This window comes from Enoplosus armatus, chromosome 17 (genome assembly GCF_043641665.1).
Source record: "Enoplosus armatus isolate fEnoArm2 chromosome 17, fEnoArm2.hap1, whole genome shotgun sequence".
Classification (NCBI taxonomy): domain Eukaryota; kingdom Metazoa; phylum Chordata; class Actinopteri; order Centrarchiformes; family Enoplosidae; genus Enoplosus; species Enoplosus armatus.
Window position 1 is genome coordinate 5,990,556 of NC_092196.1, and position 23,798 is coordinate 6,014,353.

At 41.0% G+C, this 23,798-nt stretch overlaps 3 protein-coding genes across 4 annotated transcripts; 1 reads left to right on the forward strand and 2 right to left on the reverse strand.

Annotated features, from left to right (window-relative positions):
• Nucleotides 1-5,147: 5,147 nt before the first annotated feature.
• polr2f (RNA polymerase II, I and III subunit F) lies at nt 5,148-7,147 on the reverse strand. The gene is made up of 5 exons (XM_070923411.1): nt 7,016-7,147; nt 6,764-6,833; nt 6,455-6,585; nt 5,797-5,868; nt 5,148-5,634 (listed from the first exon to the last, which is right to left on the reverse strand). Exons 1-5 carry the CDS (start codon nt 7,033-7,035, stop codon nt 5,544-5,546), a joined length of 384 nt encoding a protein of 127 aa, XP_070779512.1. The 5' UTR covers nt 7,036-7,147; the 3' UTR covers nt 5,148-5,543.
• An 800-nt stretch (nt 7,148-7,947) lies between these two features.
• On the reverse strand, nt 7,948-14,242 carry LOC139300830 (MICAL-like protein 1). Its single transcript, XM_070924029.1, has 15 exons — nt 14,100-14,242; nt 13,508-13,556; nt 13,146-13,287; nt 12,679-12,761; nt 12,426-12,568; nt 11,562-12,148; nt 11,354-11,399; nt 10,506-10,986; nt 10,149-10,271; nt 9,659-9,785; nt 9,442-9,532; nt 9,214-9,287; nt 8,685-8,799; nt 8,548-8,594; nt 7,948-8,316 (listed from the first exon to the last, which is right to left on the reverse strand). The coding sequence occupies exons 1-15, from the start codon at nt 14,240-14,242 to the stop codon at nt 8,198-8,200; spliced, it is 2,370 nt and encodes a 789-aa protein (XP_070780130.1). The 3' UTR covers nt 7,948-8,197.
• Nucleotides 14,243-15,715: 1,473 nt separating this feature from the next.
• On the forward strand, nt 15,716-23,766 carry gga1 (golgi-associated, gamma adaptin ear containing, ARF binding protein 1). 2 transcript variants are annotated; one of them, XM_070922807.1, is made up of 17 exons: nt 15,716-15,805; nt 16,663-16,747; nt 17,039-17,114; nt 17,572-17,670; nt 17,770-17,893; nt 18,074-18,174; nt 18,355-18,435; nt 18,785-18,922; nt 19,043-19,124; nt 19,726-19,839; nt 19,961-20,110; nt 20,237-20,310; nt 20,509-20,696; nt 21,079-21,305; nt 21,408-21,577; nt 21,742-21,852; nt 22,474-23,766. In XM_070922807.1, exons 1-17 carry the CDS (start codon nt 15,763-15,765, stop codon nt 22,582-22,584), a joined length of 1,974 nt encoding a protein of 657 aa, XP_070778908.1. In that variant the 5' UTR covers nt 15,716-15,762; the 3' UTR covers nt 22,585-23,766. The 2 variants fall into 2 exon arrangements, with proteins under 2 accessions (XP_070778908.1, XP_070778909.1); XM_070922808.1 differs by having other exon boundaries at nt 19,964-20,110.
• The last annotated feature ends 32 nt before the right edge of the window (nt 23,767-23,798 follow it).

A 23,798-nucleotide genomic window follows, 5' to 3' on the forward strand; every position in this document is an offset into this window, starting at 1 on the left:
AGTGTAGTAGTCAGAGAATGTATTACTTTGGTGGTGCAGAGGAAAAACACCCACCACCACGGGACAGTTCCAGGTTAGATGCTTCTGGCCCTGGAAACAACACAATTGGCAGTGTCCATAAGTCGTAAAGGATCATGTTCCTGTCAGTTTGGTGACTCCATGTGTATTAGAGGAGGCACATTATTGTCTTCACCCGCCTCCCACAAACCACAAGGGGTCAGTAGCAACAGGGACCCAAGTACACATTGAGAATTAGCAAGACCTTGATCTGTATTGTGAAGGTTGTGACTGAAATGGAGCCAAATTCATTCTATATGAAATGGGTTTTTCTTTTTGTACCTGAAGAATGGAGTGCCAAACCATTTGGCTGTGGCTCATTCACTTCTCATGCAAGACTGACCTTTTCATCAAACAGATGTTGGTTTTGTATTGCTTTTGGAAATCAATCCAACAAATACTGATCACATTCTGTTGATTTCTGAGGCACATGTGTCCCTATTTAATTCAAATGATTATGCTGTGTTCACTTAAAATGCCTTTTCTACACACAATGAACGTGCATGGAAGAAAAATGCCATATAACCATGTTGAGGTTTTGTTAAGTGAAATGTATATTTAGTCAAAAAACAATTTTCATAACTGACTATTATCAGGATAGTTTATACTATATACTTGAAATGACAAATGTATGTATATTGATGCATACACATTTGAGATATTTGTAAAACGACCAAAGTTTTGAGACCAAAACTTATCGAGAAGAAACTGATTTTACAGACGTTTCTCCCAACGTGACACTCAAAACTACCTTATGTGACTTATTGTAAATGACTTAAAAACGTATTGGTGTCAAAAGCTACTTTTGCTTTTTTTTCACAATGGCACTGATGAGTTTGATGATTTTCATTAGTATTTGACGTTTTCATGAAGAATATTCGTGATAAAAGACAATTGTATTTATACTTGGATAATCCATTTTCATTGATATGGCATAGAATACATGATAGAAGCTTTTTCACTGTTTTAACAATTGCCTGTATTAATACTGTCGAGTGCTTTTTGCCATTATTATCTCCACTGAAAGTCCCCACCACTGCCTTTTCTCTACGTTTGTGTGTCATTCAAAAGGTGTATATAGAACATATATATATAAAGAGCATTTCTGGGACAGTTTCAACGTAGGAGATGCCAACACTGAGAAACAGTTGCCAGAGATTGAGTGAGTAAAGCTTCCAGGAGATAAGTTTTAACACAGCCTAATATTAAGTATATATATAGAAAATGTGCCTTGTCCTTAATAATACCTGCTACTCACATGTGAAACAGAGAAGTAACAACCTGTATTTTATGTTCAATCATGTTTGTGTTTTTCCTAATCTTTTGACTATTAGTTTATCTGTTTCATGTTGTCTCTTCCTCATTTCGTATCTCTCTTTGGTCTTTATGGTCCACTGTGTTTCCGCATCTCCTAAACAGAAGTGTATTTTGAGTTATCTTCTTCTCCATCTGGGAAAATGAAAGAAAACAAATTGCTTCATTTCTATGTATATTACTCAAATATTCCTTATCACTACTGGACACAGTTCTGAACCATATGCATGCAGCACCGCTTGTTTTAATTCACTGAAGCTTAAAGCCCATTTTTATTTAACCATTTACCTCCAGCATAAGAAGCAGTTCATTCTACATCCTTGTTGCTATGTGTGAAATATCTGTATACATTTCTTATTTATATTTGTTTTATGTTTGTGTGCGCTGTTATTTCTCTCCATTATGAAGAAAACTGTTGCTGCCATTTTAGTATTTCATATTTTCCATTCTTGCGTAACTGTTGCCAATACAGCACAGCAACACAACTTCTAAATATCAGCAGGAGCGGAGGCCTAAACATGTGATGATAACTAATGATCTTTTACTCTTACTTGAAATAAAGCTCTATTATTTCTGCTTGAAGACAAGTCCGCCTCTTGAAACACTGTTACAATGGAATAATGGTAATAATAATAAATACATCTCAGTCTGAATAATAACTGCAGAGGGGTAAAATAAAAAATGAAACGACAAATTGTCCCCCATACATAACCTCATCAGCAATAGCACATCTTCATGGCATCATGACTCGACCAGTGCTCACATTCTCTGCATAATCTGTTCAGCTAATGGATAATTCACTTTAGCTGGGAGTCAGCTCACAGCCACAGCAATCTACAACCGACCATTAGCAGAGGTAAGCTGAACAGGAGTGATGGTGCCTTGTGTGTGCGTGCAGTATACAAGACTGTGGGGATGATGTGTTACATTACAACAGTAGCAGAAGTGCCATCAGATCCACGTTCATGTACTGTAGCTTGTAGCCGATTACTGCAACTGAAAGTTTCCTTGAACTTGAACTAATCAAGCCCCAGATGGGGGTATGATTGGTTATGCATGCCTATATGCATATTTCAAGTTTGTTATGGTGTGCATACGTGTGTGTGTGTGTGTGTGTGTTTTGCGGGTTAAGCCTGACTCCTAATTCCCTCTCTTTAATCGGCTGTGTGATACTTTGGAAAGACAAAGAGGGCCATTGAAGGGGAGCTAGGGGAGGGGGGAAACAGGGCAATGAGGGAGCCTTACCCATAACTGCCTGGCCTGTAGCTTCACCAGGATACAAAGGGACTCTCATACTCTCTCTGCACACAGACCCTGCTACCCCCGCTACCCACCCTCCTCCTCTCATCCCCCACACTCACCCCATCCGCTGAAAAAACCCTCTCTTTTCAGGTTGAAGCAGTAATGGGATTAAAACATTCCAAAAGTTAAGAGAGTTAACTATGAAGAAGACGTAGGTAGTTATTCATCTGTTTCAGTGAATTATGAGCACCAGACTGCCAAAGCAGATGTCAGCCAGGAGCAGTAGACCCAGGAACAGGTAGGAGTGACATGTGCTGCTGATATGTGACCTTCCCAGACAGTGGGTGAAGCCACCAGCTCACTCTGCCACCATATGGTGCAGCATCATAAGCACTGTTTGTTAGGTGGAAGGATTGTGTTTGTTATAACACACATAACTTACTCTTATGTGGCCCAGTTGGTGAACTTATAGTCACACACACAATTAGATGGTTCCGAGCTCAAATGTAACACAAGACACTGATCTGACAAATCAAAGTAAGACACTGTCTGAATTCACATAATTTGTCATCCCTTGATCCAATAATCCAATCTACAAATCCAGTAAACAAATGCTATGAATGATACACTGTTTAGTTCAGGTGCCATGTAATCACAGGGTTAATGGGGAGTTGTCAGAGCACAAGAGGTGAAAGATTCCAGTCAGACTCCAGTAATATAGTTGTATGATGATCACTGTCATCGCCAAAACTGGGTGAACACAAGAAGGTGAATAAATCTAAAAAAAAGGAAAGAGATAAGAGAACCACAAAGAAAGACATAACGTGTGGGACGTCTCGATAGAGAGACGGAAAACAGAGAAATAAATAACGACAGATGAGATAAGAAGACAAGCAAATGAAGCAGAAGGTAGAGAGTAATGCGCAAGAGAACAAGCCAGACCATCTTAGTCGTGCCCTCGGATGGTTTGAAGACGGCCCGATCCTGGCCTCACTGTGGTTGGTGCTGGTGAGTGTCACATGGAAGGAGTGCAGCGTCACCCTGAGGCGCTGTCTCAATCAAAAGAGTCACAGATAAAGCCGTTTTTTCCCCAGAAATTAATAACATGACTGTGGCTACACACAAATCTAGAGACCAGTACAAAATGGCCGTTTAAATGTTAGGAGATACATGAGAATACAACCTCTTGGCTGTAAGTTCACCACGGGAAAACACACTACTTCATCAGTTTATATCTTGGCTGTTTTGTTCCCCAGCTGCATTTATATCTGGTAGGATATATACACGTGATTCATATTGTATATACGCGCTCGCTGAACATATTATCCACCCATCCATCTACCAGAGGCGGGGGTATCATCATACAGCTTTTTCTACAACAAAGCTGTTAATCCTCTCATTCTCACCAACTTTCAGCCCCTCTATCTTCCAGCATGCACTGGCCCTCTTTCTCATTGGGCAACAACCCACTTTCACTCAACAATACAGTGACTGTTAGGCTGCTTTGTGCGTGTGCGTATGTGTTTGTATGGGGGAAGAGGAGGAGACACACAGAGCATCGTAACGGTTACAACACACTCCATCAGCTGCGGGAGAAAACCTGCTTCATCTCTTTAGAACAGCTCCTGAACATTAAGCCAGACGAGACTGGGCGGAGAAATAACAAAAAACACTTTTCAACACTTTTACATGTTTGATAATCCTCATAAAGATAATCTTTTGTTGAAACTGTCAGAGGTGAGTATTCAACTTGATTTTTGAAGCAGTGTGGATTGATTTGGGACCTATAAGCAAGGGGGCTTATAACATCATTGTGCATTGTACCCGAAATCATTTTTTTTCATCATTTTTTTCAAGAAATCCCACCTATAAAAATGGTGATTTTCAAGCAGTCACATATTGCTAACTGATATTCAACATGATAGGAGTTACTTGTGTAGCTGACATTGTGTCTGTGCGTTACACAATCTTCAGTTGGGAACACTGGGAAATAATTTCATGTGGCAGTCTAATATTCATGACAACTTTTGCCACACAAAAGAAAGCTGCATCAGCCACATGGAAAAGTGGACATATGTAGGCTCTTAAATAGGATATTTAGTCAGTACTACTAAAACCAAAGCTGTATCAGCACCTTCATTCAAATACTGGACACTGTGAGTTCAGAACTGCTATTCACCACAGGTTGTTGCATAGTGCTGTAGAAAGTTTACTTTTCCCCATGGAAGAATTACTTAATTGCTTATAAGCCTGAAATATGATTTAGCAACATGACATACTGTAGGTTCAAGGCAACTAAGTAAAACTCTTGCAATTAATTTACTTTACCTGGCATCCCACTTTCTCAGGTATAAGTAACTTATTGCATAATTATACTATTACATCCCAGTGACACGCATATTAACCCAGAGTATAACTTCAAACTAATTACAAATATCTCTTGACTGTTCACACTGTTATTATGAGTGTTAAGAATGAGTCATAGTCATTTCTACAAAAGAGTTTATTAACAATAAAACAGTTATTTTACACCAATCACCTCTCTCCTTCAATACAAATGGAATAATAATAATAACAACAACAACACAGGATTATTTTGTAAAACAAAGTAAATGTTTGACTTAAGTTACATTTCCCCCTTGTGGCTCGAAGTTATAATGCAGCTGTTCAAACAAAAAAGATTTGAGATTTGAATTTACCTTGTGTTGTGTGGCATGCAACCACACAATGAGACTGAGAAGAAGAAGTCACAACACAGTATTATCCACCTGCAAGCAACACGCTGTCTTGATTTGAATGAGTCTGTACATTTCATGTATTCATATTTCATAGACTCACAGAGTCACCTGATGTGATGGATGTTTGTGGATCAAATCGAGGTATGAGCAGGTGGGTGACAATTGCATCCGTGTGCAGAGTGGATAAGCTGTTTAATCAGTGATGATGAGCTCGTCACAGCCCCAGTCTTCATAACTCCCATCAGGAAGGTACCTGCGGATGATGATGGGGATCTTTCTGCTCCTGTTGGAGATGACAAACAAAAGTCATGGTAAGACACTGGGAAGTACAGAGAAACTCACATCACACTGAGTATTGACTTACTCAGAAAGAAACTAAAGATGCAGTCGTGATATAATTTTATAAAGCATTACTGATCATTAAAACTAAACAATTATCACTTACTTAAGCTCTTTCATAGCTATTTGCAAGGGGTCTGTTTCTCCCTCCAGCTCCACCATGACTGGAGCACACATCCTGTTGGAAACAAGTCAGCAGATAGACAGGTCCAGTAAATGCTGAATTACAGTCAATATGCACGTGACAGAGTCTAACTAATCTTCCTACTATACATTTAGGGCTTGGTAACGATGCATTAAAAAGGTATTGACTAGTGCCACTCAAACAAATCATGCGCTCAATCCTCACCTAGCTCCTACAAAAGACAAAAGTCACTGTCAAGACTGCTGGAATATAAATAATCAAATCAAATAAAGTTTGATAGATTGATGTTGAATTCTATTTGAATCTGGTTGTTCTACATGTACTGGTCATCTAACAGAGGGCTCATTGTTTCCATTCTTTCCTTGCAATCTGCACTCATGACATGACTCAACTCAGAAGAAATACATGCACGAGACATTTTTGAGAAATAGTAACAGTAAGTGAATATGATGACCAAACCATTAACAATTCATGTTTCTGTCATCACACAGTACATCACAGACGGCAAGAGCATAAAAGAAGTGTGTTGACAAAGGTCAGAGGCCTGATCCGAAACCCGGACATTGTGGTCACACCACCAGGACGCAGACTGTAAGTCGACATATATGCAAACACTCACGCTATCTGGAGAGCCCGTGTGCCCAGCACTCTGGCTCTCTCGTACTTGGTCATATACGGTGTTGTGATCCTCTTCTGGTTGGCCTGCTGGCCCTCCCCTGCAGGCAGGATCTGCACGTTCTCCTGGTCCTCCTGCTCACCACAGCAAAAAGGGTTAGACTCATTGGATATGGGCCAAATGACATCATCACAGAGAGACCAAAAACAAATACCATTAAACGGCAAAGGGCTTGATAAGCTACACACATGGTAAATGTCTGATTTATGCAGTTAGAAAAGTCAATATATAACAATTAAATGGCGAACTTACATCTTCCGCGTTTTCCAGGTCATCTAATCCCTCATCCTCCTCGGCATCATCAAAGTCTCCGTCGTCGAAGCTACAAATTTGACGTCAAAACAGTTATCACAAAGACCACAGACCCAGAATCATTTTATAATAGACCGTTCAGATGGCTAACTGGCTAAAGGTTAGTGAGCTAACTCGTTGGCGTTAGCCGCGTTGTGTTATGGTAAATACGCAGCTGCATATATCATGTTAAATCTGTGTGCCGTTACTTACTTATCTTCGTTGTCGGACATGTTATATTTTGAGCTCGTATATGTGAATCCTCGCTATTAAATATGTTCAGAGACACTTTTTGTTGTCAACATGTACCCACATGAACGTTAAGAACTTTCTACTTCCGGTGGCTTGGTTCGTTGGAAAATATTCCGGATGCTCAAGGGGAACGCTTGTTTTTCGTTCCGCTTGTTCCGCAGTTTCCTAAAAAAAAACAGACATTGAAAATAGGATTCTGCTCTCACAGCGTGAGACCCTTCGGGGGTCACGGCAATAAAACAATTGTGGTACGGTTCAAATTTTATTTGTCTGTTTCATTTGTCTGTGGGATGAATTAGTGGGAAGCGTCTAGGCACACCTGCTAAATAGGGACACACTTTTTAAACCATCAGAAATGTGTTGGTCATTTCTCCATAACTTTAAACTGTTAGAACATGTTAGAACAGAGCCCTCAGTTTTTCAAGTATAGCTGATACATTTCATGCTTTTAGTGTATATTGACGATAAGACTGACAGCATTTCAGTCAAAAACAAACCAGGAATCCCTGAAGAGCAGGTTCAGTGCAGAAAATTCCTCAACTTTGATTCCAAAAGTAGGCTGCAGTATTTGCAAATTGAATAAACTCTCTGAAATGCAATGACTCAGAGGCACAAATCATGGATGACAATTCCACATAAAGGGAGGTTACAGGTTACAGCCAGTATAAAGCTATTGCATCATTTGTTCAGCTTCCGAGCTCTGTTTCTAACTTAAAACCATAATATTCAAGCAAAACCAATGAAACTAATAATGGAAATAACATCTAGAAGAAGAAAAACAGCTTGAAATAAAAGTTGTTTCGTCATAAAATATACAATTCTTCTCCATAGACAAGACATAAAACTTTCCCAAATAAATATTTATTGCATACTTCAACTAATACAAGCATGTAATACAATAAAAAAAAAAACATGAATATTGATTGAGATAGGGCAAGTAATGAAACATGGAAGAGAAAACGCACATTGATAACACAATCATTTGTACTGAAAAAATGATTCATCCATTTAGTCTATTCTACCGAGCTGCTCTTCGACATAAAATTACTATTACAACAGATACTTTCGTCATCTTTATCACCTCAAAGTATAAATGGGTTTGTAGTCTATGAGAGTTTCTGCAGTCATGATAGTATTTCAGCTCTATTTCTCCATGGGGTTTTTGGTGCTCTCTGCTTTGTGGTTCAGCATTTTAAAAACCTTTGTGGGCTTGAACTTTCCTTTTGACTTCTTTAGCTCTTTGAGTCCTTCCTTCTGGAACTCTGAGGAGAGAGTTATGTGCAGTAAAACATGGGTCACCATTTTCAAATGTTTTTTATAAGCAAGCTCGAGTGTTTTATAGAGCATTAATGTGTTTCAGAGAATCCAAGGCTAAATTTGCTCTGCCTTCTTCAAAAGCAGAGAGGAGAGTTAGACATGAGAGGAGAAGACACAACAGTATGTAAAAGGCTCATTTAAGTGGGACTTTTTGATATAAAAAGTAATTTTCTCACCTTTGTTTTTCGTCATGGCTTCCAAAACCATATCTTCTTCTCTTTCCCTAATCAGAAAAACAAAGTTGCATTCATACTCATTTATACTTTCAAATCTATGAATGTGAAAGCACCATGTATTGTTTTTTTCTGTGCACCTCTGCCTGTCCTGATCCAAGCTGCTGACGATCTGATTCCTCTGTTCGATGATGGCGACCAGCTCCTCCATCAGCTGCTGCTCTCGACCTCGATCCTCCTGACTCCAGTCACTCTCTGAAGGTGAAGACGACAGTGAGCAACATTTAACGTAACAAAGCACCTCACATCACTCCTTTTGTATTGCATCATCACATTCACCACATTCAGGAAACTGGGCCGTGTGAACTTTCTGATATTTGTTGTTCCCTTATATATAAAGGCAGTCTCAGGTCAGAAAGCAAAACTCACAGAACTAGATTTATCTCTGCGTCTTCTGTTAAGAGCTTAGGGTTACGGTTTGTAGCTTTCCATAAGAATATCATATATAGTATTTGTGATTTTAATTGTGAGGCTCTTCAGTGCCCACAACAGAAAAGTGGTATGTTTTAGGGGTGAAACTAGAAATGTAACCTTAATGTAACCCTAACCCTTGTCAGATTCGTAAGCTGCAAAAAGTGACAAAAGTGATGCACACAGTAACACACTGACCTGGTTTATTAAGTAGACACCTGAGCTCGTACTCCACATCTGCCTGTCTCTCCTCAAACTTCTGCTGCTTTGTCCTGTGAAAAGGCACAACCCAAAATGTGTTTAAAAATTAAAGAAACCTCCCATCACAACACTCACGAAACCTTTTTAAACTGCAGTGGAAATGAAAAATACTTGCACATACAGAGCAATGTCAATCAAATCAATGTCCTGGTCTGATCTACTTACAGATAAACCAGTTCGGTATCTCTGCACACCAGAACATGTCTCTCATGGATAAGAGAGAACCACTCCATTAGCATTTGCTCCTCCTCTTTATCTGAAATAAAAAGGAGAGGCCACTGAAACAGACACATAAACACCCCTATTACACAGTTAGTATTTACGCACACTGCATTGTGCAACAGTGATTTTGTCTAGAACCAGTAGGAACAATTTGGTGAACCATTCTTGCAGTCTCTCAGATTCCTCTCCAGTTCGACTCCTCTTTGTTCCAGCGCCTCCAGATGTTTATCCAGTTCTCTCGTCTCCACCTGCAGGTCTTCTGTGGAAACACTCTGGTCTGTCTGCACCTGTCGAGCAACATATAAGACAAAAACGCAGTAATATCTCACTCCAAAAATGCTACGCAGCATTTCTGCAAACCCAAGTATGAATTCGCACCAGAACAATTTACATGTAATCCCTGATGACTGAACCTTGTGATGAGGGCTGAAATAATTCCTGCATTTAAAACGTATCAATTCAATAATGCATCAAATCTTTCCATTATGGGTAACGTTTATGACATGGAGGCAAACCTAAAAGTCGTTCAGATTTTTGCTTTATGGGCAGCAATGTGTATTTAGAACAACACACCTATCAATCAGTGTAAACATTTACTGAGTTATTTTTATTGTTAGTCGCCCTTTGAGTTGTACATCCAGCTATTGTACCTTCCTCTTGATAAGTGGGAAGCCATGTCCAGGGGCAGGGGTCCGTGTAGATGGGAGGGACTGGAAGGTCTTTGATATGGGCATTGTAGGCTTTCGATCAAAAGGATTCTCTTTGCATGCCAGCTAAAAATGGAAAGAAAATGGAAAATTATCGGGAAGTTTATACAATATATGACTGTCTTGTCGAGTTAAACAGATATTGTTTAGCCTGATGTGATATGTTAACGTAGCCTTAGCGTTCCATAAAAACAGCCTTTTCGGACTAATCAAGCATTGTGCTTATGAGTCTGTGACTGCAGAAGAAAACGTTCATATTAGATTTCATTTTTAATAGTTAGCCATTATCTTTATTCATACCTTATTTTTACATGACGTGACCTGATCAGATTCATTTGCCTCCGTCACCTCACATTGGGCAAATGTGGCACTGATAGCTGGCACAGAAAGACTCCTGGGTAAAGGGTGACTCTGTGCTTCATCTAAAGTGGCATGCGGCCCTGCTGCTGCGTCACTTGAACAAACCGCAGTAAATGCCCCTGATTTATCTGTCAGATTGCCATCGTTCCCCGAATGGATAGCTGCCACTGAGCGCTTAGTTTGGTCTGCAGGCTCAGTTTTAGTGCCCTCTTCCTGGGTGTCCTCATCCACATCCTCTGCAAATGGATTGGGAGGAGGCACTCTGGGTCTGTACCAAGACCTCCGCAGGTTAGAGACAGATTTGGATCGAGGAGTGGGAACTGGAGCTGGAGCCGGAGGCAGCTGTGTCCAGGGTCCGGGATGGACGATGGCTAGCCATGGATGGTTGGTTTTCACTTTAGGGCTGCTGGTTGGGATGGTGCTACAAGGGGAAAGACGAGAGGTGCTTTAAGAGATGACTCCACAAGTGAGGAAGAACTTCTGAGTCATTGTTTACTATTATTATCATCATGGTAAATCACACTATTTTATAAAGCTCCTGTTAAAGATTGTGTCAACATTTAAATGATATGTTATTTGTTGTATTTTGATTTTTTAACCCTTTCACCACGGAAATTCTACATATAGGATTCTGTTTATTGTCAATATTTAATACATTCGTAGCTGTAAATTCGAGAGGTAACATTGGAAAAAGAAAAGTTTGAAAATATAACATATTGAAGAGAAATACGGGACCTTGAGGTTTGTGCCAAAGGCAAGCTGAGAACAGACTCTTTCTGTACACTTACGTGTGAGATGAAGTGCGTGAACATTTATTTTGGTTGGATGAATTGTCTGCACAGAGAAACAGAAAAACAAATATTCATATTCATCTTCACTCAGTCATGACAGACAAGAGATGGTCATGGACTTGCCATCAACATACATACTGTACATACAGAGAGTAATAAAACAAAAACTGAGCCGCTACATTAAAATAATAAAGTGCCTATTTACCTGCAGTCTGGGAGGTTTTGGTTCTGGGTGCAGGGACAGGGACTACAGAGGAGTCTAACATTCTCCTGGGTGCTGGAACCGGCCGACTTCTTCCTTCTGTCACTCGGTCTTCACAGGGTGAAGACAGCTTAGGGGGCTCTTGGGTCTTTGTCGCGTCCTGTTGTATCTTGCTGTATGACAGAATGGGTTCCGGTCCAGCTTTTCCAGCTCCTTCAACGGTCCTGTCTTCAACACTGGGAGGGGGGAGATGAGGAGGCGCTGGCTTCTTTACTCTGCTCTGCACTCCAACAGTGTAGTCTCTGCTCCTCTCCTGCCGTTCGTTCCCCTCCGTCTCTGGTGTTTTACAAACCAGTCTGTCCTGTGACTCTGTTTTCTTAGTATAATGAGGGACACTGGAGATAGCCAATCCACCCAGAGAAAAATAACCTGCCTGAAACTTACATTTGGGCCGATTCTCAGTAGATCCAATTTGCTGATTGAGGTCGACACTTTTACTGTCTGTTCTATGGTGAGTGCAGATCAAGGAGCCAGCATCACTTCCCTGTGTGTAAGACCCCGGTAATAGAGTGCTGTGGCACACTTTGCACCTGAAAGACAACATGTCCTTAACAGATATTGACAGAAAAAAAGGAAACGCCATAACTGAACTGAAAAACATGTCTTCTCAACCTAGATTGCTTTGGCTATGACCATATAATCATGTGTGAGTAGGAATGTCAAATGTGATCACAGTGGTCACTTGAAACACATTTGAAACGCATTCTTATGTGTGAACTGCAGTCTGCCTCAACCAGATCTACACACAGTCTGGATAAATCTGGACCCTAAGAGAAGCAGCTGTTATCTTGTGAACTGTGCCGTTACCTGAAACACCTGCGATGGTAGACCTTTCCGTCAATCAAATGTCTCTGTATGAGGTGGACAGGCTTAAAACACAAGTGACACACCGCTCGTGGCTTTGAATTGGACAAACGATCTTCTCTGCTGGTTTCGAGATCAGTCGAGTTCTAAACAGAGAAGAGAAACCAGCAGCCAAGACTGTTAACCCAGCAGCTGAGATGACAAAAGCATGAGAAAACAAGTGTGCATGTGCGTTAAAATGACTGTGAGCAATTACCTTCCAGGGCTTTAGACCATCATTACTCTTTGTGAGATTGTTTAAGACAGTGACTTGTGATGACCTCAAACAGGCAAGACCAGCTGCAAAGTCAAGAGAAGATATGCAAATGGCAGACAGTTTGGCAAACGAGACCTTTAGAATGAAAATGTGTGTCTTGCTTTGAGTAGAGGAGGAGTGTGGGCTGTCTGAAGATTTAATTCACATGATGTGAACAGTGAACAGGATAGAAGTGCACCCAAAACACTGGTAATACAGCAGGCGAAAAAAGAGAGATGCCACTTAAAGCTGACTCCTCGAGGGGCATGAAATCTTGTAAAGAGCCCAAATCATCACAGATATAATCCTAGGGACCTGTTAGTGTCCTTCGACAGTCATGTACCTCGATGAATTGCCGCAAGTAATTGTGAATAAAAGCATCTGATAAAGAGCTCTAAAACATAAAAGAGAGATTATACTCAACCCACCATAAGACTTCCTGTTGAAAAAGTAGTAGTACTGGGAAAGGTAGGTGATGACACTCAAACAATCAGGCACCTTGGTGGAAACCATGTCGTTTGGGTCCAGCAACGCAGGGATGCCCAGCTTCGTCTCTGCAATCTCAAATGCCTACAGACCAAGAAACGATAAACACAGAAAGAAGGTAGACGACTGTAAATAGGGAGTTAAAAATACAATTTACCCAGAAGATTGTTTGTTGATTTTTTTTTTTTTTTTTTTTACAGTCTTATGAGTTAATAATGGTAAATAAACCCCAAATGCAGAGTTGAGAGATACATGCTTGCATTTAATTGTGGTTTGTGTGCAAACATAGATGGAAATGACTCACCAGTTTGTTATTTTGATAAATATTATCTTTGGAGAGGGAGCTGAAATCTCTGGAGCAAGTTGAGGAAAATGGAGAGATTGATTAACTGATGATGATGAAAAGACAAAATCACAAACAAAACAGTTGCCTATTGGAGAATGACTGTTGACCACAGACATAAATTGCACAAGCAAAATTCATTTCAAGATCAGAGATCAAATGAGATGATTCCAGTTCAAGCGCTGCATGTAAAAGGAGCAAACAAACCAAATAAACTCCATCAAACTGGCCAAGAACAGGTTAAGCAGAGAGACAGAGAGAGATTAAGCACAGGAGGGCAGATTAGTCCTGGTCACAGTGTGCAGGTCCTGCCCGGCTCCGGATTAGACAACACGTTAGTCAGTCTGGAGAATTGTCACAAAGACAATTAAATCTCAGGACAGGACCCCCAAAACCAGACAAACAATGTGTTTACAATGTTAGATATGTCCTCATCATGCAGCGCACCTGCAGCTTAGACCAGGGCCACAACGGAAATTATGCAGTTCACTGTCTTTACCCATCTGGCTGAGCATGAGTTTGCACAGCTCTGTGAGACTACTGGTTTACTTACATCAAGTCAGGCCGGTGTTTGTGGATGATGGCACAAAATGCGAGTCCATCTCTGAATGAGGTTGACATGTTCTTTATTTCCACATTGGGGTAAGAGGCGCATGTGACGCGGCACCACTCTCGTAAAGCCTTTGGAGTTGCCATTTCTACACGTGAGCTTGGTGAACATGGCACTTCATGAGTTAGACAGGATCAAATAAAGCTGGGCCGGTTGTGCTTTGTGGAGGAAACAGGAAACGAGAATCAACAACACTTGCAACAACTTTTTCGCAGAATACCTGCGGCCAGACGTGTGTGTCGAGTTGGTGAAGCAGTAGGAAGGAAGTCACACCTCCCCCGTTATGTTGCTTTGTCAAATAAAAACGAAGCTGTCTCCGCATGTACCGCTGTTTCTACATTGTTTCTGTGTTTCCAACCACAACTTAAGTCTCACTCGCGACAACACAATGTAACATTTCGCTACAAACCACCAAAGAGCTTCTGAATGTGGTGAACTATCATCCAAACATCTGCTGCGCTCCGATGACCCATGGTCGATTTGATAGCAGGGGTGTACATTTAAATAAAATCCCGTTACGTGCCGAAGTCCTCCTTGTTGTGGTGCACATTCAGTGAGATGCACAATAGCTGCCGCTAGAGGGAGACACAGAGCTGCTGCTTCTCTATAAGTAGGAAGGGAAGGTTTCTGATTACAAGCTAATTGCAGACTTGACAGACTTTCTTCTCTTTACTGCCTGACAGACAAATATATGATTTCATATCACAACTTAGATGCACTACAGCTTTATTAAAACAGACCATGTGCCCATTTCAATCCTTCCCCCCACTTCTTGCCATTTTTAATCAATGAACAGATCTCCTGATGTAAAAAACAACAACAACAAAAAAAAAAACATTTTATATGAGCATATTCAGTTTTAGGCTACACAATTAATTTGTAATGTTTGGACAACACATTCACTTGTCATTTCAAGAACGTTTTATTAAACTTCCGGTCAAACAAGTTAAATAAAACATTAGCAGCAATAAGATTTCGAGTCGTGTAAAACAAACCTAAGAGACGAAACGCCACATGTTTATTAATACAACTAGAGTAAGTATACTTGGTCTCTAATTTAATTTTCTTCATAGATATATGAACCAACCAAATCGTCTGCTTTGATTTTGAAGGGATTTTTACATCCGGTATGGTTCTGTTTTCTCGCTTGGCGCAGCTCCTTGATCATAGAAATGGATTTGTTAGAATGGTTATTCCCATTCAAATTCACACTTTATATCTCATTTGTGGCTAAAATGCAATATTTGGAGACGTTTTCATGGACATTGGCGTTGTCTTGGCATACAAAAATGATTAGGATGAACATTATAGCAACTGTGGTGAAGACTTTAGTTGCAAAAGATAACAATGTTTTATTATCATTACAATTTATTGTACACTAGGAAGTAATTTCAATTGTTATATGCATATCATACATTTGAGACGCACAATAATGCAGAAAGTTTACACGCTGAAAATAAGTATTATAATTAAGTATTATACAAAAAACTATCATGTGTACTATTTGTGAATAGTTTTCTATCTACTCGAGTTCTGCGGCTCTTCTGCCTCTACGTGCCCGTGTGCGTCCCTCGCGAGACCGACGCGCCACATAAATCTCGCTGTGATGGCTACGCCGCCCGATGCGGAGAGTTTGGAGTCTCGAATCAGTGAGTATTTTAAACTTATTCTACCGAGCCAGTGTTGTCTGGCGACCCGGACACTAACACATTATTATCCGCGAGTTGTTGTAGTTGAGATGACAGCCCACCATAGCAGCGCGTGTCCCAGCAGAGGGGACTCAGACCCTGCCGTCACATCCAGGATGCTAACCGAGCTCCGGAGCTGCTGTGCTTGCCAGCTGTCAACACACAACATAACCAGGCGTAGCTTTAGCTGTACGGCGCCATAGCTCAGCCAGGTAGTGGACAACAAGATCACGGGGTTCCCATTTTTAGTCACATAGGTTAGATTGTGATTATGGCAAAGCTATGGCCTCGAAAGAAAGTTCTAGACGAGACAGTGACACGGTGCGACTACCGACAGCAAGCTAGCTAACGTTACACTTTGTTAGCACCTGCCCTGTATATTTATCTGCACGGTGGCATGCTGGCGTTATGTGGCAGAGACTCAATGAATTTTAATCAAGGAGTCGCTATTGATGCCTGTTGTGCTTTTATGTGTGAATCGCTTTACATGTGAAACATTTTTCACTAATCATCTCTATAATGTGAATATATTTTTGGTTTGAATGTTGACGCTCTGATTCGATTTTTAATCTAAAAGAGAAAATGAACAACATACACTCAGTTGCCAGCTTATTAGCCACTCCTAGCTAAAATAATACAAACAGAAAAATGATGGATAGAACAGAAGTTGTGTAATAAACCCTACCTTCATGAAGGTTATAATGTTTGTGTTGAAAATGCTGTAAATTAAACTTTATGGTCATTTTGGAGGCTGTAGTCATAATTATACTGTAATGCAGTTAAGCTGAAGTAACGTCTATCACCTTGCTACATTTCAGACAGAGCCACAAACCCACTTAACAGAGACACAGACTGGAGCAGCATCCATGCCTTCTGTGACCAGCTCAACAATGACTTGGAAGGGTGAGAGGACATCGTTTGTGCTTTGTACATTAATTATAGTCTGGTTTGTGCTGATTCAAGTTTATCCCCCCCCCCACTTAACTAAACCGAACTGTGAATGCAAATTAACACATGTATCCAATTCATGACCTGCATGTTGTAACTTTCTAGTTCTGAATAAAAATCGTGCTCATAGATAGATAGATAGATAGATATCTTTACAACTTTACCACACTTGCATTCGCTCACTTTCCCTCAGCTGCCTCCTAGCAGTGCTCTGGACATTCAGTGCTGTTTATATGTGTGTTACAGACCTCAGCTGGCCACCAGGCTCCTGGCCCACAAGATCCAGTCTCCACAGGAGTGGGAGGCCATGCAGGCCCTGCTGGTGAGTTCAGATGTGAACCAGGATGTAGTAGCTGCCTCATTACTGATGGCCCTGTTGTTCAGTGCAATTTTTTTGTCTCATCAGTTTTTTCTACTCTACTAAGACTTTACTATGGGATATTTCCACTTAATCACATTTTGGCTTGTTCATTTTCTAAATGACTGTTATAAGATTACAACTTCCTGCAGATTTTATCCAAAATGTTCTATGGATTCCCTGAATCAGAAGTATGTAGTTGATGTTAGATTTTCAAATGAGTCTCTTCCTGATTGTATGTTCAGGAATATACAGTAATGTAACAGAGAGAGGTCCTCAAACCAAAATTCACTTTGACTGTTTGCTTGAATTTGTATTTTTGTTTTTTTGTTGTTCAAAGTGGCATACATTTTAGAGCATGGTGTTGCTGTGTTCAGATTTCATTTCATTCATATCTTTATACCTTAACCTTCTTTTCCAGGTTCTGGAGACGTGTATGAAAAACTGTGGGAAAAGGTTTCACAGTGAAGTGGGCAAGTTCCGTTTTCTCAATGAACTCATCAAAGTAGTTTCTCCAAAGGTAAGACTTTCCGAGTGTCTCTCTGTTATGTTTTGTTTTGTTTTTTTACACGTCTGTTGTGTGTAAATCACTCGCTTGTTGTCCTCAATCTCCACTCAGTATCTGGGCTCACGGTCACCAGAGCCTGTAAAAAAGAAGGTTTTGGAGTTGATCTATAGCTGGACTTTGGGGTTACCTGATGAGGCCAAGATCTCAGATGCCTATCAAATGCTTAAGAAACAAGGTAAGAGACCATCGGATGAATGGAAATTATAACTTCCAAAGTTGTTGGAAGGCGCTAAAGGTTGCAGCCCAAGTCCATATTTCAGATAATAAGTGCTAAAGAAATGAATAACTACAGTGGTGTAAATGATTGGAAGCATTTAATTAATTGGCTTGTTTATATTCTGTGTTTGTAAATCAGGTATTATTAAACAAGACCCAGAGCTACCACCTGACAAACTACTGAACCTTCCCCCACCCAGACCCAAGAATGCCATTTTTGAAGATGAGGAGAAGTCAAAAGTAAGGACTTGTCTGTAAAAGAAGATGGTCACAGTTATTTGTAAAGATGCTTTCCAACATGAGAATGAATGTGATCGGAGCCAGTTTCTTACCCACTGTGCATGCTCATGATTGTGCTTGTCTTCATGATTTATGAAGCCTGTTTGCTCATTTTCCACCATGTGAACTCTGCTTTGTCAGATGTTGTCTCGCCTGTTGAATAGTTCGCACCCTGAGGACCTAAAAGCCGCCAACAAACTCATCAAGGAAATGGTCCAAGAGGTAAACCTCTTCCCTTCTCGCTCCTTTTTATAAATCACACGTTTCTGTTGTACCTTAAGGGCACCACCACTTTCTAGGGCTGCAGATATAGTCTTGTGTGTGATGCACTCACGGCAGGAACATTCTCTAAATCTGTTGTGATTTCAGGGGTAATAGGAGCCGCTCTTTGCTCTTTTCCCTTTTCAAATGGCCTCTCCCTGACCTTGCTGTACTTCCACTTTCCTGCCCGTGGCTATGTTTTTGTGTTTCTGTTGTAGGTTTCTGCAGTGTCTTGCTTCATGTATGATCATTCCATACATGTGCAGCTGCCATGTGTGCCACTTTAGAATTTGTGTCTTGTGTGTTGTAGGATCAGAAGCGAGCAGAGAAGGTGTCAAAGCGAGTGAACGCCATTCAGGAGGTGAAGGAGAGCGTCACTCTGCTGACTCAGCTTCTGCAGGACTATGACAGTACCGCCAGCAATCAGAGCAATGCTGAACTCCTACAGGTGAACTGAAAGACTCTTTTAATCAGAGGGAGAGTGTTCAGTGTATACACAACTATAACGTAGTGGTAAATCAGATGGAAACTAGATTTCAGGTATATTAATATAGTTTTGTGTGGTCAGGACCTGTACCAGCGCTGTGAGAAAATGAGACCTACACTGTTCAGACTGGCAAGTGATACAGAGGACAACGACGAGGCTCTGGGTGAGAATTATTTTAATTCCTCTGCCATTAAATACCATGTAAATGGCACAAAAAAAAAAGAATGATCCCTCCTTATTTGCTGCAGAAATGTTTTTAGCTTCATTAGAACAAAAGACAATCCCACAATGTTCATTTGTCGAATCATTCAACTGACCAGGTGTTTTCCATCTTCTGTCGTCGAGACCTCCAACAAGAGAACTCAGACTTCCTGGTTCTTTCAAAGTTGTGCCTGATAAGAGCACCGGAGACACGCCCAAAATATAAATATACAAAACATAGGCGCTAATAAGTGAAAGCTGATGCCAATCAGTGTTAAATCATTGTTACCACACAGCATACTGCTCTTCACATACAAATTAAGTGTCTATAAATCTTTGCTATCCAGTCCTTCCATTTTCAACTTGAACTGGAGCCATTTGCAATTTCTTGTAAATATTGAAAAATATAGTACATGGACATAAATAGGTAAATCAACAAGACCACCTCTGATCCACCAGTTTATAAACTGTCTTTCTAAGCTGACCACCAGGAGAGACATCAGTTCTGACGGATATCAACACTGTGAAAACAATGAGGAGCATTTTATCATATCTTTCCACAGCGGAGATCCTGCAGGCCAACGACAGCCTGACTCACGTCATCAACCTGTATAAACAGCAGGTGAAGGGGGAGATAGTGAACGGCAACAACACATTAAACTCACAGAAACAAACAGGTGTGTGAAGCATTGAGCACAGACAATGTACAAACAGGTTTAATGCAGAAACATTTGTAGAATCAGAAGTTCTTAGTTTTGTCTGTTTTGAAATGAACTGGCTTGAATCTATTTCTACCAGGAGGGACGGCACTGCTAGATCTGTCTGGATTGGACACATCACCACAGTCGCCTCCATCCTTCCCAGAGTTTCCCACTCCGACAGACAGCCTCAACGCCCCCTCGCAAGAGATGGGGATCAGTCTCCTCGACGACGAGCTCATGTCACTCGGTAACAGCATGTCAGACACCACAAGATGGAACAAGTTGTATGCATGATATTGATTGTGTGCAGTTATCTAGGAGTTGAACCATAGTCCTGGCTAAATAGTACTGCCACTCTTTGTGCATCTCACAGGTTTAAGTGAAGGAACACACACCTCCAACCCTCCCTCACAGCCTGAGGACTCCACAGCCTGGGACTCCTTCCAGGTGAGCGGAGGATTCAGTTGTTGTTATAACTGTGATGGCCCAGTTACAGTCTGTATAATTTACACTGATTTGTCAAACGCAAACACAACCCATTTTTGAAATTCATGTTAATGTGCATCTTTGCTGTTAATACTGCTTCAGTATAATTGATAATATGTACCGCTATTTTTCTCACACACACTCACTTTCTACTTCCAGTCCTCTGACAGCATAGACGCAGACATCCCAGCAGCACCCAGTCTGCTCCTGAGTCCAGACCCAGCTTCCCACTCCCAGCCCCTTTCGTCTGGCTCCACCCCTGGGAACTCTGCCCTGGACGAGCTGGACCTCCTGGGAAAGGCACTGCTGCAGCAGTCCCTGCCTCCAGAGGGCCTGCAGGTCAAATGGTATTTAACCATTACTATTCTAACACTGTCACATTACTGCTACGAATGTGGGAAACGGGCTCAAGAAAGCCCTAATATTGTGAGTTTTAGTTTGATGTGCTTGTCTGCTTGGTGTACTTTGGCATACATGTGTAGTTAAAGTAGATTAGTGCAGTAGTAGCAGCTGCTGTTGGTAAAGGATTTTCTTGAATTGCCATATCTTCAGATTAGCCACTCAAAATAACATGTCAATATGTTGACAATATCTCCTTTCAATGTTAACAGCTCATACAGTAAAAATTGTCTCGAGGTCTTTTCAATTTGTACTGTAAAGGTAGAATAGAGCATCCTGTGAAAAGGGCACAAGCACACAAATATGAATTGTTAATTCTTTTGCTTTTAGGGACAAGCAGCAGTCCAAACCAACTCTGAGAGATCTCCAGAGCAAGTCTGGGTCCAACGTTACCCCAAACCCCATCCCAACCTTCGCTGCTGAACATCCTGCACCCCTCCTCAACTCTCAGCCCAGCCTTGGAGCGACTTTGCTGGATATGTCCCCGACTCACACCGAGAGTCCTGAAGAAGTCACCCTGACGGATGTTTTTGTACCGCTAGAATCCATTAAGCCCAGTAAGTGAACTTAATGGCTTTATGCGTCTGCCCACCTGGAAGTGCAGATTTATGATATGCTCTCCTCCTCTCTCGCCATCTTTCTGTCCTTTCCCTCTCCAGGTAGTATGTTACCTGTGACTGTGTTTGACGGACACAGCCTGCGGGTTCTCTTTCACTTTGCTCGCGACTCGCCTCCGTCTCGTCCCGATGTGCTGGTGGTGATCATCTCCATGCTGTCATCTGCTCCTGTCCCCGTCACCAACATAAACTTTCAGACCACAGCTCCAAAGGTCAGCAGTAAGAAAGTTCAAGGCCTTTGTTTCCCATTCGATGACTCTAGATAAGAGCTTTACATACATGTGAGGTTCATCTTGACTTTGTTGCTATACCACTGTAGCTGAATTACTGTTTCAGTAACTAAAGAATGTTGTTTGTTTTCATTCATCAACTGTAGTCTATGGCAGTGAAGCTGCAGCCCCCATCAGGAACAGAGCTCCCAGCTTTCAACCCCATCCTTCCTCCTGCTGCTGTCACACAGATCCTGCTGCTGGCAAACCCAAACAAGGTAAGCCAAGATTGGGGGTCCCCCTTTTAAAAGAAACCATTAAGCTCACTTTTGTGTCTAAAGCGTATGAAAATCACCCTCCACTTGATTTAAATTGCTCAAGCAGTACAGTCCAAAACAGTAACCACAAAGTCTTACTTTGGTTTTCTCAAGTTTGTTATTTTGCTTTCAGTGCTATATAAGTACTTTTAATAGCAGCGCTCCAGTACGTGACACTCGGATCACATCCAGAGCAAGAAATGGAAAGTCTCTGTGGAAAAACATACTACCCTGTAAACTTTGTCACTTTACTGTCTCCTTTGTGGGCTGTGACGGTATTTCAAGCTACAACTAAATTTGACACCAAGGTGCATTTTATAAAAGTGACAACCAGGTAGAAGAAATTACATGTGACGACGAAGAAGAAAGAGAAATACCACTTAAACTCTTTTACTGCCACTGGTCAAGGGAGCTGTGGAAGTCACATGAACTGTAATGGCTGTGATAAGTCTGTAGTCATCCCTGTTGTATCTCACTGAGTAGTTCTTCTGAGTCATGACAATGAGATTAGTACAGGATGTTTAACTATATATCAATCTACCTCTCCCATCCCCCGTGTGTGTGTGTGTGTGTGTGCTGCAGGAGAAAGTACAGCTGCAGTACAGATTAACCTTCACCATGGGAGAGCAGGAGCACAGTGAGAGCAGCGGTCTAGAACAGTTTCCTCCTCCGGACACGTGGGGGAACCTATAGCATTTTAACACAGCCACAACCTGACAGACTCTCTGCCTCCTTCCTAAACCAACTCTCCAACTCGACACTCTGCATAAGCCTGTTTTCCTTTGTAATCGCATTGTACTTTCTTTGATTGGTATTGATTGTTTTACTTGGATTATGCTCATGCTCAGTCATTGTAATGTGTGTATGCTTTGCTTTAAATGAGTCATGTGTGTTTAGGTCTAGTCTGCTCTATGTGGCTGCTTTAAAACAAACCTGCAACTGCTTCCTCAAGTTTTTACAGACAGTGCTATGAAGGAAGATAACTACAGCAAATGTGCACATTTGTACACCTAGGGCAGAGTCAGTTTAAATCCATCATCAGTTGTGTTTATCTTCACCCCTGCATGCTCTACAAACATGGGACACAGTGCTTACTAAATCCAGCACACCAATAGAGAAAGGACATAAGCATCACATAGACGCAGCTCATCTTAGTTTGCAAAACAAAGCTATACTTAATCAACTTTTTGTGGTGTCTGTTTTGTGATGAGTGAAAAACACTTTCTTTTGCAACGACTGAGTCCACTTTTTGATTTGCACAGAGAATGATTTTTTGATAGTACTGTTTTCCTGTCTTTCCTCATCTTGTGTAAAGATCAACTTTACTATAACATCAGAGTTGTGTATTATCTGCCATATGTGCCTATTTTGCAGTTATAACGTGTGTTTGGATGGATTTGGTTTTTCTTATGTTACATGTCAGTCATTAGGTCTGCAGTTTGTCTGAGATACAGATCAGCTACATTATAACCTTAAATTCTTAATATATTCAAAGCATTTTCAGTAGGGTATAAGTACAATTTTGACAAATATTTTCTTTAGCTTGTGATTTACGTTAATATTTCAGAATTTATTATTATTAGGTATAACTGAATATCAAAAACTGCAAACTGAGCATCACCCAGATGCTCTGAGCAGTGTCTGTCTCAAAACATGTTCAACTCGTTTCTACAGTCTTCAATGCATGTTGGCCACGCTGAACACTTCCTCCTCCACACAGGCTCTCAATCACATTCCACTGCACTACTCTCCAATACTGCTCTGTAAATACCAATGATGGCAGTTCTGTTATGTACATTTGACTTGTGGAATGTGCAAGAGCATAACACTGGTAAAATATTCCAAATGAGTAATAAAGGGTTTTTTTCTTGGTGACCTGAAGGCACGTTCATTTGCGTTGCAGAAAA

Coding starts and splice junctions, on each gene's coding strand:
- polr2f (XM_070923411.1), bottom strand. CDS start 7,035: ATGTCCGACAACGAAGATAA. Junction 6,834..7,015: donor ATGTCCGACAACGAAGATAA/GTAAGTAACGGC, acceptor TCAAATTTGTAG/CTTCGACGACGGAGACTTTG. Junction 5,635..5,796: donor ATAGCTATGAAAGAGCTTAA/GTAAGTGATAAT, acceptor CATCTCCAACAG/GAGCAGAAAGATCCCCATCA.
- gga1 (XM_070922807.1), top strand. CDS start 15,763: ATGGCTACGCCGCCCGATGCGGAGAGTTTGGAGTCTCGAATCA. Junction 18,923..19,042: donor GCAATGCTGAACTCCTACAG/GTGAACTGAAAG, acceptor TTGTGTGGTCAG/GACCTGTACCAGCGCTGTGA. Junction 20,111..20,236: donor CGACGAGCTCATGTCACTCG/GTAACAGCATGT, acceptor TGCATCTCACAG/GTTTAAGTGAAGGAACACAC.
- LOC139300830 (XM_070924029.1), bottom strand. CDS start 14,242: ATGGCAACTCCAAAGGCTTTACGAGAGTGGTGCCGCGTCACATGCGCC. Junction 13,288..13,507: donor TTTATCAAAATAACAAACTG/GTGAGTCATTTC, acceptor CTTGGTCTGTAG/GCATTTGAGATTGCAGAGAC. Junction 9,533..9,658: donor TCTGAGAGACTGCAAGAATG/GTTCACCAAATT, acceptor TTTTTATTTCAG/ATAAAGAGGAGGAGCAAATG.